Below are 13,613 nucleotides of genomic sequence, written 5' to 3'. Positions count from 1 at the left end.
ACGCAGTAAGATAGTCATTTGGAATTTCTTAAATGATCCTGAGGGTTATGGAACAAAAAAGTCAAGTGGAAGACCCAACAAAAATTTCACCAGCACTGGGCCGGAGGATCCAGTTGGCTGTCCGTCAAGACACTGGACGATCCTCGACCCAAATTAAGGCCCTTACTGGTGCTGACTGCAGCCCCATAACCATCAGATGGCATCTGAGACTGAAGGGCTTCAAAAACAAAAAACGTCTTCAAAGACCTCGTCTCCTTGAATGCCACAGAAATGCTCGTTTGGACTTTGCAAGAGAGCACCAAACATGGGACATTCAAAGGTGGAAGAAAGTTTTATTCTCTGATGAGAAAAAATTTAACCTTGATGGTCCTGATGGTTTCCAACGTTACTGGCATGGCAGAGATGTTTTCTACGCGCCACAGTGGAGGGGGCGCCATAATGGTCTGGGGTGCTTTTTCCTTCAGTGGAACAATGGAGCTTCAGGAAGTGCAGGGGCGTCAAACGGCCGCTGGCTATGTCCAGATGTTGCAGAGAGCATTCCTCGTGACTGAGGGCCCTCGTCTGTGTGGTAACGACTGGGTTTTTCAACAGGACAACGCTACAGTACACAATGCCCGCAGGACAAGGGACTTCTTCCAGGAGAATAACATCACTCTTTTGGCCCATCCTGCGTGTTCCCCTGATCTAAATCCAATTGAGAACCTTTGGGGATGGATGGCAAGGAAAGTTTACAAAAATGGACAACAGTTCCAGACAGTAGATGGCCTTTGTGCGGCCGTCTTCACCACTTGGAGAAATGTTCCCACTCACCTCATGGAAACGCTTGCATCAAGCATGCCGAAACGAGTTTTGAAGTGATAAACAATAACGGCGGAGCTACTCATTACTGAGTACATGTTTGGAAGTTGGATTTCTGTTTTGGGGGGGGTTTAGTGTTTTTTTGGAGGTGTGGTCCTAAACTTTTGATCAGCTGAAAAACAGCCTGTTTCAGTTTATTCATTGTTTTCATTAAATTGAATGCTCACTCCCATTTCTTCTTGTTGCATGTTGAAGCTCTACTTGGAACCTTGTTAAGATCCAGCCATGCTAAATATGATTTTTTGCCATTTTTCAAGTGGTCTTAAACTTTTGATCAGGACTGTATATTGTCCCCAAAGGTGTACATAACCTTTAAACCATTCACGGAATACAGACTGTGATAAACCGTACTTTAATCTTGCCAAATGCTTCTGTAGGGCAGTGGCTGAAAATGTGACTTTCCTTCAGGTTTTTTGTAGAATTGGTTTTGCAAGTAAACCAAGACTCGTTATGCTCAGCATATGTGCAGCAGTTACCTGATACTCGTATTTTTCTCACTGGTGGTTTAGTAATCTGTACGTTATTAATTATTCTGCCTTTGTTGTAATTGAAATAATCTCTCCATGCACTAACCTCCTGGTGATCCTGTACTGGACCTACAGGTGAAACTCGAAAAATGTGAATATCATTCAAAAGTCAATTTATTTCAGTAATGCAAATTAAAAGGAATTGCATTAATGCAGCTTAAAATTTGAATTTTGTGAAAAGGTTCAATATTCTAGGCTCAAAGTGTCACACTCTAGTCAGCTAATTAATCCATACCCCCTGAGCAAAGGGTACCTGAGATTGTGACTTTGGGGTTTCATAAGCTGTAAGCCATAATCATCCAAATTATAACAAATAAAGGCTTGAAATATCTCGCTTTGCATGTAATGAGTCTATCTCATATGTTAGTTTCATATTTTAAGTTGCATTACTGAAATAAATGAACTTTGCACGATATTGTAATTTTTCGAGTTTCACCTGTATACACTGCAGCCACTCTGAGAAAACACAACTGCATGGGGAGGGAGACAGCAGAACCAATGACAGGACAGGAGTTGTGCCTCATACTACCTCAGAACCCTGTAGGCAGTGTAGCTAAACTGTAGTCACAGATGACAGCTCTGCCCTATGGACCTGGGCTACAAAGCGGCCAGGAAGCAAGATCTAAACTAAATATATAGCAAGCAAGCACGACCTCCCAATGTAAAAATACGTTGGCAGCCTGGTATTTAAAAATGGTGTCCGCTTGCGAACAGGTGCCATAGCCGCGGGGTGCCTGTAGTTTAATGCAGCAGGCACCCTGCGGCTAATGTCCACAACCGGCAGTAATGCCAGTGGCAGAAATTTAAAGGGAACCTGTCATCAGCTTTATGCTGACCGTACTGAGGGCAGCATAAAATAGTGACAGAAATGCTGATGTCAGCGGTGTGTCACTCATGACCTAAAAAGTAAGTGGTTGCTGAGAACCAGCATCATAATCATTGCAGCACATGCCTTGAAAAGAGTCAAATCTACCTGAGAAGAGTCATGGTTATTCCTAGTCTCCTGCTCTCCCCGCTCGCTGTATAATACAGGCCTAACATTGTACAGAGCAGAAGCAGAAGGCTAGGTAAAGTATACTTTGCAGCCTCCAATATCTGTAGCCTGGAAAACCCCTTTAAATCCTTTAAACAGGACCTGTCAGCTCTGATGTGTGCGCGTGTGTTTAGTAAATACTTGCATTGTTCATACAAAATCAGTTCAGGAGCACCTTTTCATAACTCTTTGGTGACCAGCTTATTTTGGGCCCTATTTGAAAGCTGGGACGACAAATCCTTCGAATCCACGAATCCCTCGAATCTTGTTGGATTTGAGGGATTCGTGGACTCGAATCCCAACCTCATTTACTAAATTTGAATCCATGACAGCGGGGACCGGTGCAGTCCCTGTATTCTAATGCACCGGCCCCGCTCACTGTAGTATAATCTTGTGATCTAACCTGCATTGTTAAGATATAACAATCCATCTGTATCACTTACATTACAACATTAAGTTCTGTAGCAGAGAGGAGAGAGGAGGCAGCCCGGGAGGACGGGCGGGCGGCGTGTCACTCACTACGTCACGTGCCTGCACCGCCCACTTTATGAATGAAGCAGGTGGCACAGGCGCGTGATGTAGTGAGTGACGCGCCGCCCGCCCGTCCTCCCGGCCTGCCTCCTCCCTCCTCCCTGCTACAGAACTTAAAGGGGTTATCCCATCATAATGATCACTGTTAAATCTGTTAATGATTTGACAGTGATCATTTTTGTAAATATACTTTATTAACAAATTCCCACCGATTAGGAGAAAATTCATCCCCACTTACCTTATTGTTGTGACTCGGTCTCCCCTGGTTACGACCACCGCTCTTCCGCAAAATCCCGATGGTCGCGCTTGCCCAGAAGACTTCTTCTTTTCTCCCGGCCGGGCCACTCGCTGTCCTGAACGCGCACGCTGCCGCGCATGCGCGACGGTGACTTCTTCCCGGCCAGAATAGTACAGAGCTGCGAACGCGCACGCCGGCTCTGTACTATACTGGCCAGAAATAAGTCACATTGCGCATGCGCGGCAGCGTGCGCGTTCAGTCCAGCGCGCGGCCTGGGCGGGAGAAGACTTCAATCAAGATGAAGCCCGCCCCCAGCCAGAATCCAGGAAGTGAACGCGCGGTGGCAGCAGGTAAGTATGAAACTGCTAAGTGGGATAACCCCTTTAATGTTGTAATGTAAGTGATACAGATGGATTATTATATCTTAAAGGGGTTGTCCAGGATTGGGAACATTGCTACAAGTGAACACCAAGCACATAAATATCACATACATTCCTGTCCTACCTGTGCCAGACCTTTCTAATGCCCCGTTTTCATGTCATAAATCCTCTGCCGGAAGTGCCGCTTTTCAAAGATTCAGTGACGTACCGGGTCCCTTACTGCAGAGCGAAGCCTCTGCTTCCGCTTCCCAGGGAGCCCGGTGACGTCACCGTCAGCCTCAGTGCGCTCAGTGATTATGCAGAGCGCACTGAGGGGCGGAAACTAGGTGGCAACACATGAAGCTAAACCCCGCCCCTCTGGTCCTGTGACATGACCGGGCAGTGCGCTTTCTTCTCAATGAAGGAGGCAGAGCACTATGCTACTTAGCATAGTAAACGCCTCATATGTAAAATACATGCAAATTCTGCAGCAGGCTGGAGAAAGAATGATTCAGGGGGGCGGATGCACAGAGGAGGTGACGATGTGCGGCAGGAAGTTAGCGCTAACATAAACATCGATGTCAACAATGAGTGGGGGACTGTGGGAGCCCTGTAGAAGAGGAGAAAATACAAGAAAACATATGTGGGGACCTTGAATCGGCTATTAAGAGTGTGTAAACGTATTTAAAAAAATTTTTTGGATCCCGGACAACCCCTTTAACAATGCAGGTTAGATCATAAGATTATACTACAGTGAGCGGGGCAGGTGCATTTGAATACAGGGACTGCACCGGTCCCCGCTGTCATTCCTAATCCAGATGCCGGCCCCCAGCCGCTGTATTGGGGGTCATTCACACTGCAGGGACACTGTTATGGGGGCGATCTGTGGATGGCACATAGCATAAGATACTATATTTGTGTCATCCACAGACTACCCCCCCCCCCCCATCGCAGTGCCATACAGAGATCCCCCATAACAATGTCAGCCACAGATCCCCCATAACAGTGCCATCCACAGATCACCCATAAGTGCCATCCACAGATCCCCCCCATAACAGTGCCATCCAGAGATCCCCATAACAGTGCCATCCAGAGATCCCCCATAACAGTGCCATCCAGAGATCCCCCATAACAGTGCCATCCAGAGATCCCCCATAACAGTGCCATCCACAGATCCCCCATAACAGTGCCATCCACAGATCCCCCCCATAGCAGTGCCATCCACAGATCCCCCCCATAGCAGTGCCATCCATGGATCCCCCCCATAAGAGTTTGGATCACTTTGTTTCTTACACCGTTCACAAAATTCTTATGTACAGGATTCGTAGGATTCAAGATTCGATAGATTTGAGAATCTTTTCGGATTCGAAAAAAATTGGATTCGTCCCACCTCTAATTTTAAGAGTCAAAACTTTGTTATTTTTAAGTCAACAGAATGCCTGAGGGCATGTTTTTTTGGGGGTAAAGTTTTATTTTTAATATCACCATTTTGGGGTACATATAACTGAATGCATGCATTATATCACTTTTATAATTTTTTTTCAGGGAGGGGAGAACAGAAATTCCACCATTGTTTTTTGGGATTTGTTTTTGGGTTGACTGTGCAATGCAAATAAAACAACTTTACTCTCTGTGTCAGTAAGGCCTCATGCACACGGCCGTTTTTTTTTGCGGTCCGCAAAAACGGGTTCGGTATTTCCGTGATCCGTGTCCATTTTTTCTTCCGTGGGTCTTCCTTTATTTTTGGAGGATCCACGGACATGAAGGAAAAAGTCGTTTTGGTGTCCGCCTGGCCGCGCGGAGCCAAACGGATCGGTCCTGACTTACAATGCAAGTCAATGGGGACGGATCCGTTTGACGTTGACACAATATGGTGCAATTGCAAACGGATCCGCCCCCCATTGACTTTCAATGTAAAGTCAGGAGTCCCTATTATACCATCGGATCAGAGTTTTCTCCAATCCGATGGTATATTTTAACTTGACGCTTCCCCATCACCATGGGAACGCCTCTGTTAGAATATACCATCGGATTTGAGTTAGATCGTGAAACTCAGATCTGACAGTATATTTTAACACAGAGGCGTTCCCATAGTGATGGGGACGCTTCAAGTTAGAATATACTACGAACTGTGTACATGACTGCCCCCTGCTGCCTGGCAGCACCCGATCTCTTACAGGGGGCTTTGATCCGCACAATTAACCCCTCAGGTGCCCCACAAGCTTTTATGCAGACAGATCTGCGGATCCGTCTGTGTGAAAGTAGCCTATGGCCACGGATCACGGACGCGGATGTCAATCTTGTGTGCATCCGTGTTTTTTCACGGACCCATTGACTTGAATGGGTCCGTGAACCGTTGTCCGTCAAAAAAATAGGACAGGTCATATTTTTTTGACGGACAGGAAGCACGGATCACGGACACGGATGAACAACGGTGCATTTTCCGAGTTTTCAACGGACCCATTGAAAGTCAATAAGTCCGCAGAAAATCACGGAAAACAGAACAACGGACACGGATGCACACAACGGTCATGTGCATGAGGCCTAAGATTTAGTGGATATCCAATAGATAACCTTTTTTTAAAAATGTTTTACTACTTTTGCAAAATACTTAAAAAATGTTTTTTGTGTCTCCACATTGGATGACCCATGACATTTTTATTTTTCCTTTTACTGTAGGTACAATTTTGTTGGACATACATATTTTTTTTATTAATTTTTACTCTTTTTTTTGGGTGGCAGGATTAGCAAAAAGCACTTCTATTTTGTAAGGAAAAACATGGACTTTAAACGTAACTTTTTTTTCTACAAGGGGAACTTAGAACTTGCGGTCACGATTTTATTGCAAGAGTATGATGAGGTGACAGAGGGATCCCCTCTCTCGGAAACCACTTAGATGCCAGGGTCATTATTGATCACAGCATGTAAGGGGTTATTCGACTATAAAAATACATGAGTGGTCAGTAAAGGGTTAAAACGTATTCTGTTACAATGTTATTCCTCCTGGAAATGTATGTATAGATTGACAACTGGGCGTTACCATATCTGTTATCACCATTTATTGGACAGTATCAGATTGTTAAAGGCACTCCCAATTGACAAGAGGCATGGTATTTCCAGAGGGATTTACAGAGGAACTGTGCAAAAATGCTATTCCATGAGGAAATTACTAAAACAGAAATGCTGACAGGTTCTCTTTGACATACATAATCTAATTGCGTCCAGAGATCTGTAATGAGATATTATCATATTCCAAATACTCGTGTTGTACTCATCCTTGCTTATAAGCTGCACTTTAATCCATTGCTGCATTTACAATCCGCAAGCTTCAGAGCTGAAATCCCCCAGCATATCTTGCTTCCTCATTGTCTGATGATTTAAAGTGCCATCTTTATGCCAGACTCTGCACAATAATCTGATGTACTGTAGGAGAAACACGCTCGACTTCTGTATTTAGGAGCTCAGTGACTGACTGTTTCCATTGAAAAACAGCAGAATTGCGAATGCAGCTCTTGTCTATAATATACATCCTGTATTCAGGATAATTGCAAGATAAAAAATCCAGTGGGGAGATGTATTAATAGTGTTCTATTTTGCAGCAGAGGAATATTTAAATTTTGTGCCATACATATGAATAGTCATTTCTTTGGTAAATGTTTCATAAATTGTGAGTTATGCTTAAGCACGAGTAAGTGGCGATTATGCGCACCACTGGTCTTGCTACTAATATAATTTTACACAATTTTTTAGCGCCTTGGAGCTGGTGAACAGATGTGATTTAATATGACTTAGGCCTCATGCACACGACCGTATTTTTTTGCGGTCCGCAAAACGGGGTTCCGTTTTCCCGTGATCCGTGACCGTTTTTTCGTCCGTGGGTCTTCCTTGATTTTTGGAGGATCCACGGACATGAAAAAAAAGTCGTTTTGGTGTCCGCCTGGCCGTGCGGAGCCAAACGGATCCGTCCTGAATTACAATGCAAGTCAATGGGGACGGATCCGTTTGACGTTGACACAATATGGTGCCATTTCAAACGGATCCGTCCCCATTGACTTTCAATGTAAAGTCAGGAGTTAATATACCATAGGATCGGAGTTTTCTCCAATCCGATGGTATATTTTAACTTGAAGCGTCCCCATCACCATGGGAACGCCTCTATGTTAGAATATACTGTCGGATATGAGTTAGATCGTGAAACCTCATTTCCGACAGTATATTCTAACACAGAGGCGTTCCCATGGTGATGGGGACGCTTCTAGTTAGAATATACTACAAACTGTGTATATGACTGCCCCCTGCTGCCTAGCAGCATCCGATCTCTTACAGGGGGCCGTGATCAGCACAATTAACCCCTCAAGTGCCGCACCTGAAGGGGTTAATTGTACTACCATATCCCCCTGTAAGAGATCAGGGCTGACAGGCAGCAGGGGGCAGACCCCCCCCCCCCATCCCCAGTTTGAATATCATTGGTGGCCAGTGCGGCCCCCCCCCCCCTTCCTCCCTCTATTGTAATAAATCGTTGGTGGCACAGTGTGCGCCCCCCCGCCCCCCCCCCCTTCCTCCCTCTATTGTAATAAATCGTTGGTGGCACAGTGTGCGCCCCCCCCCCCCCTTCCTCCCTCTATTGTAAAAAATCGTTGGTGGCACAGTGTGCGCCCCCCATCGGCCCCCCCCTCCCTCTATAGCATTAACAACATTGGTGGCCAGTGTGCGGCCTCCCATCTCCCCCCCCCCCCGATCATTGGTGGCAGCGGGTTACTAGCAATAGTACAATAGTTAAAGATTCATACTTACCTGTGAGCTCGATGTTCGTGTCCGGCCGGGAGCTCCTCCTACTGGTAAGTGACAGTTCATTTAGCAATGCGCCGCACAGACCCTGTCACTTACCAGTAGGTGGAGCTCCCGGCCGGACACGAACATCGCAGCAGCCACCAGCAGCAGGTAAGTATGAATCTTCTACTATTGTACTATTGCTAAGTAACCATGGCAACCAGGACTGTAGTAGCGTCCCGGTTGCCATGGTTACCGATCGGAGCCCCAGCGATTAAACTGGGACTCCGATCGGAACTCCGCTGCCACCAATGATGGGGGGGGGGGGGAGATGGGAGGCCGCACACTGGCCACCAATGTTGCTAATGCTGTAGAGGGAGGGGGGGCCGATGGGGGGCGCACACTGTGCCACCAACGAATTATTACAATAGAGGGAGGGAGGGGGGGGGGCGCACACTGTGCCACCAACGAATTATTACAATAGAGGGAGGGGGGGGGGAGGCCGCACTGGCCATCAATGATATTCAAACTGGGGAGGGGGGGGGGGAGGTCTGCCCCCTGCTGCCTGGCAGCCCTGATCTTTTACAGGGGGATATGATAGTACAATTAACCCTTTCAGGTGCCGCACCTGAAGGGGTTAATTGTGCTGATCACGGCCCCCTGTAAGAGATCGGGTGCTGCCAGGCAGCAGGGGGCAGTCTTTTACACAGTTTGTAGTGTATTCTAACTAGAAGCGTCCCCATCACCATGGGAACGCTTCTGTGTTAGAATATACTGTCGGTTCTGAGTTTTCACGAAGTGAAAACTCAGCTTTGAAAAAGCTTTTATGCAGACGGATCTTCGGATCCGTCTGTATAAAAACTAACCTACGGCCACGGATCACGGACACGGATGCCAATCTTGTGTGCATCCGTGTTCTTTCACGGACCCATTGACTTGAATGGGTCCGTGAACCGTTGGCCGTGAAAAAAATAGGACAGGTCATATTTTTTTCACGGCCAGGAAACACGGCTCACGGATGCGGCTGCCAAACGGTGCATTTTCCGATTTTTCCACGGACCCATTGAAAGTCAATGGGTCCGCGAAAAAAAACGGAAAACGGCACAACGGCCACGGGTGCACACAACGGTCGTGTGCATGAGGCCTTAGAATAGGACAAGACAAGTCACAAATTACGTTTGAACAAAAATTACCCAAAAAAGACATGTCTAGCACTCAGTAATACGTTTAGGCACAACACATTACTATTTACCACGCAAGGGACATGCGACAGAAAAACTGGTGCAATATAATGGTTGAAGGATTCTAGGAAGTATTATCATATATCTGCCCCAATGTGTTTGCAAAGTGACTCAACTCCTTCTAATATATTTTTTCTCTTTTAGAACCATCTTTCCGCAGGTTCATTAATGAAAAACCAAGAAGGACAGTCAAATATATCAGGTATGTGCTGTTCTCCATGACTAGCCATCTAGTATCAGATCCTGTTTTTGCATTAATTGGTTAATTGCCAAGTTTTAAACATTTAGCGGTAAATAGTATGTGGTTAGTGCGACTTGTTGCAACTGTTAGTTTAAGGAGGGACTGTATCCCTAAAAGATATTTTTTTTGCAGATCACAGTCCTGGAAGTAAACATTTACAACATCATTTATCGTTGTCAAAAGAGGCTTTCATGGGACTACAGACTGCTGAGGTAATTGCTAAATTAAAGGTGGTCTGTCACCAGATTTCACAATGCAATCTGCATAAAATATTAAATAGAACTCCACGACCTGATGATGCTGGTGTACTGACTTTTAAAGTCCAGTACTGAATGGCGTTATAATTTTGAAAGTCTTCCAACTTGATATTAAAATTAGCCCTTTTTGAGCCCAGCTAAAGGCAAAGAGAGCTCATGAGTCCGCTGTGCTAAACTCATTTTCCACCCATTTAGAGCCTAATTAACATGCTTCGTTCAGTGTACCTCCTCTCCTGCTGCTGACATCTGACACTGTTATTCCACACTGAAATGGCTGCTGGAAAATGGTTTCTCTAGAAGACGGGCATATTTTTTAATTGCTTCTGGACCTCCCGGTTATTATATACATCCAGGCTGCATTCTTATCTCTGCAAAAACTTTCCTGAACATCCTTGCAGAAGTGGCACCTGCATGCAAATCATGCAGCTGTGGGGGCAGGGTGCCAACTGTCATGTTTTTGCCTGTCCCTGCCTTCTCTATCCCTGTATACACAGCACTCACTGAGACAGCGCAGCAGCACTTGAAATTCTGGTTTTCCTGTCAAGGTATGTTCACACGGCAGATTTTGACAATGTCAAAATCCGCCACGAATCCCACTGTAGAAACCGCTGCAGTTTCAGCTTTAGTTTTACTTTTGAAATGCTGCGGACCATTGAACGGAGCTAAACCGTGAGCAGACACCCACCACGCCTTCCCTTGGTGTAAAAATATCCTCAGCCATATGAATGTTGGTGCGGACTTCGACTGAAAACAATCTGGAGGCAGTTTTAGCATGGATGCTGCATGGGTTTTCAGCACATAGTCCACACTGAAATCCATTGGAAAAATACATCATGTGAGCATATCTCTATAGTATTTGTGTGAAATTAAAACAGTTTTTGTAAAGATTTGTGTTCTTTTTCCTTGATAGGTTGAAGGGCTCCCTGGTGTACTGAAGAGACCAGCCACAAAGCAACTTACTAGAGAAGCTCTGTGAGTTGAAAGAATTTCTGTTATTCATTCAGTACAATGAACTGTGATGTAAAAAATATTTTTCTCTTTAGATTTCAACAGCATCTGCGTAAAGATCAGGAGCGTTCCCTGCAACCAGATAGAAGAAGATTTCAGTCCCTAGATAATGCGTATCAAAGTCTTTTTCCATACCATGTGTTTCAAGGATCACTGCCTACTGAAGAGCATATGCAACAAGGTAACAGTTTATCACCTCATACTACTGTCATTTTTTTGAAAATAAAAACATGAACCGCCTTTAAATTGGAGCATGTACAAGTTGATCTGAAGGAATCTGGTGAATGCCGCCTTGTGGAAAAAATCTGCATGCATTTTAGGATGTGATGTAGATTGTAAAAGTTGCTGCATGTTCACTATGTGGAATATTTGTAGTGGACTTTTGCCATGGATTGCCAGTTTCTTCATTGGTGGGACAGTCACTTTAGACATCATATAGGGATGTATCACTACAGGTTGTGCAGAATTATTAGGCACGTTGTATTTTTGAGGATTCATTTTATTATTGAACAACAACCATGTTCTCATTCTCAATGAACCCAAAAAACTCATTAATATCAAAGCTGAATATTTTTGGAAGTAGTTTTTAGTTTGTTTTTAGTTTTAGCTATTTTAGGGGGATATCTGTGTGTGCAGGTGACTATTACTGTGCATAATTATTAGGCAACTTAACAAAAAACAAATATATACCCATTTCAATTATTTATTTTTACCAGTGAAACCAATATAACATTTCAACATTCACAAATATACATTTCTGACATTCAAAAACAAAACAAAAACAAATCAGTGACCAATATAGCCACCTTTCTTTGCAAGGACACTCAAAAGCCTGCCATCCATGGATTCTGTCAGTGTTTTGATCTGTTCACCATCAACATTGCGTGCAGCAGCAACCACAGCCTCCCAGACACTGTTCAGAGAGGTGTACAGTTTTCCCTCCTTGTAAATCTCACATTTGATGATGGACCACAGGTTCTCAATGGGGTTCAGATCAGGTGAACAAGGAGGCCATGTCATTAGATTTTTTTCTTTTATACCCTTTCTTGCCAGCCACGCTGTGGAGTACTTGGACGCGTGTGATGGAGCATTGTCCTGCATGAAAATCATGTTTTTCTTGAAGGATGCAGACTTCTTCCTGTACCACTGCTTGAAGAAGGTGTCTTCCAGAAACTGGCAGTAGGACTGGGAGTTGAGCTTGACTCCATCCTCAACCCGAAAAGGCCCCACAAGCTCATCTTTGATGATACCAGCCTAAACCAGTACTCCACCTCCACCTTGCTGGCGTCTGAGTCGGACTGGAGCTCTCTGCCCTTTACCAATCCAGCCACAGGCCCATCCATCTGGCCCATCAAGACTCACTCTCATTTCATCAGTCCATAAAACCTTAGAAAAATCAGTCTTGAGATATTTCTTGGCCCAGTCTTGACGTTTGAGCTTGTGTGTCTTGTTCAGTGGTGGTCGTCTTTCAGCCTTTCTTACCTTGGCCATGTCTCTGAGTATTGCACACCTTGTGCTTTTGGGCACTCCAGTGATGTTGCAGCTCTGAAATATGGCCAAACTGGTGGCAAGTGGCATCTTGGCAGCTGCACGCTTGACTTTTCTCAGTTCATGGGCAGTTATTTTGCGCCTTGGTTTTTCCACACGCTTCTTGCGACCCTGTTGACTATTTTGAATGAAACGCTTGATTGTTCGATGATCACGCTTCAGAAGCTTTGCAATTTTAAGAGTGCTGCATCCCTCTGCAAGATATCTCACTATTTTCTCGCTGGTATCATTGGGGGAGACAGGACCGTGGGTATAGCTTGCTGCTGCCACTAGGAGGCGACACTAGGCTGAAAAGTGATAACTCCTCCCCTGCAGGCTATACCCCCTCCAGCCTGGAGAGAGCATATCAGTTTTTAGCTTAGTGTCGTAGGAGGCAGACCTCCCTGCTTAGCAGGGTGGCCTTTTTTGATTTTCTTAATTTTGTTTTTTTGCACAGATTTCCTGGATGGGGCACAGGCACGCTTGCGTCCCTGTCTCCCTGGGAGGCTGGCCGGTGTTGCTTGTTCCACCGCCCTGCCTCCCCCAAGAAGACTAAGTGGACCAGGGCAGCCTCGCTCCCCTGCTTCCCGCCAGCAAGAGGGCCACCTCCTCTCCAGCCCTTCTCTGCCCGGACCCCTGATGCCTGGTGCCAGCGGTCGTGGGGTGGCCCTGCTGGACAAGACTAAGGGTGAAGACCACAGATGAAGACAGGTGAGTATTACTGTCCCTTCCTGTCCCCCTCACACCATGGCCCTTTATTAAGGAGGCTGAGAATCCTCCACCAGTCGCCGCATATCACCTCATTGAGGTAATGAGGGGTTAATCCCAAACCCGGCGGCGGCATTTTAGATTTTCCCTCTACACCCCCTCCGTTCTAACGTGCCTCATATCGGGCAGGGGACACTCAGTAACTGGCGCCGCTGCGCTCCATTCGTGCCCCTTGTTCTCAGACCGACCGGGCGGGCTCCGGCCGGTCAAACACCATACCTTTGGCAGGTATAATCTTGGCGCCTGTTAGTGCCG

General features: G+C 45.7%; 1 protein-coding gene across 4 annotated transcripts in view; it reads left to right on the top strand.

Moving 5' to 3' along the window:
- The window catches only part of BICRAL (BRD4 interacting chromatin remodeling complex associated protein like), a 61,586-nt gene that overhangs the window by 37,454 nt on the left and 10,519 nt on the right, over positions 1–13,613 (top strand). For all 4 annotated transcript variants that reach the window (XM_040430360.1, XM_040430359.1, XM_040430358.1 and 1 more), the window contains exons 7-10: positions 9,702–9,759; positions 9,931–10,010; positions 10,966–11,027; positions 11,099–11,244. In XM_040430360.1, the coding sequence (XP_040286294.1) occupies positions 9,702–9,759; positions 9,931–10,010; positions 10,966–11,027; positions 11,099–11,244 (346 nt within the window). The remainder of the gene's footprint in view (positions 1–9,701; positions 9,760–9,930; positions 10,011–10,965; positions 11,028–11,098; positions 11,245–13,613) is intronic.

Source organism: Bufo bufo, chromosome 4 (assembly GCF_905171765.1).
Source record: "Bufo bufo chromosome 4, aBufBuf1.1, whole genome shotgun sequence".
In the NCBI taxonomy this organism is placed as follows: domain Eukaryota; kingdom Metazoa; phylum Chordata; class Amphibia; order Anura; family Bufonidae; genus Bufo; species Bufo bufo.
The sequence above is the reverse complement of the archived record's forward strand: the minus strand, read 5'-3'. Positions and strand labels throughout refer to the sequence as shown.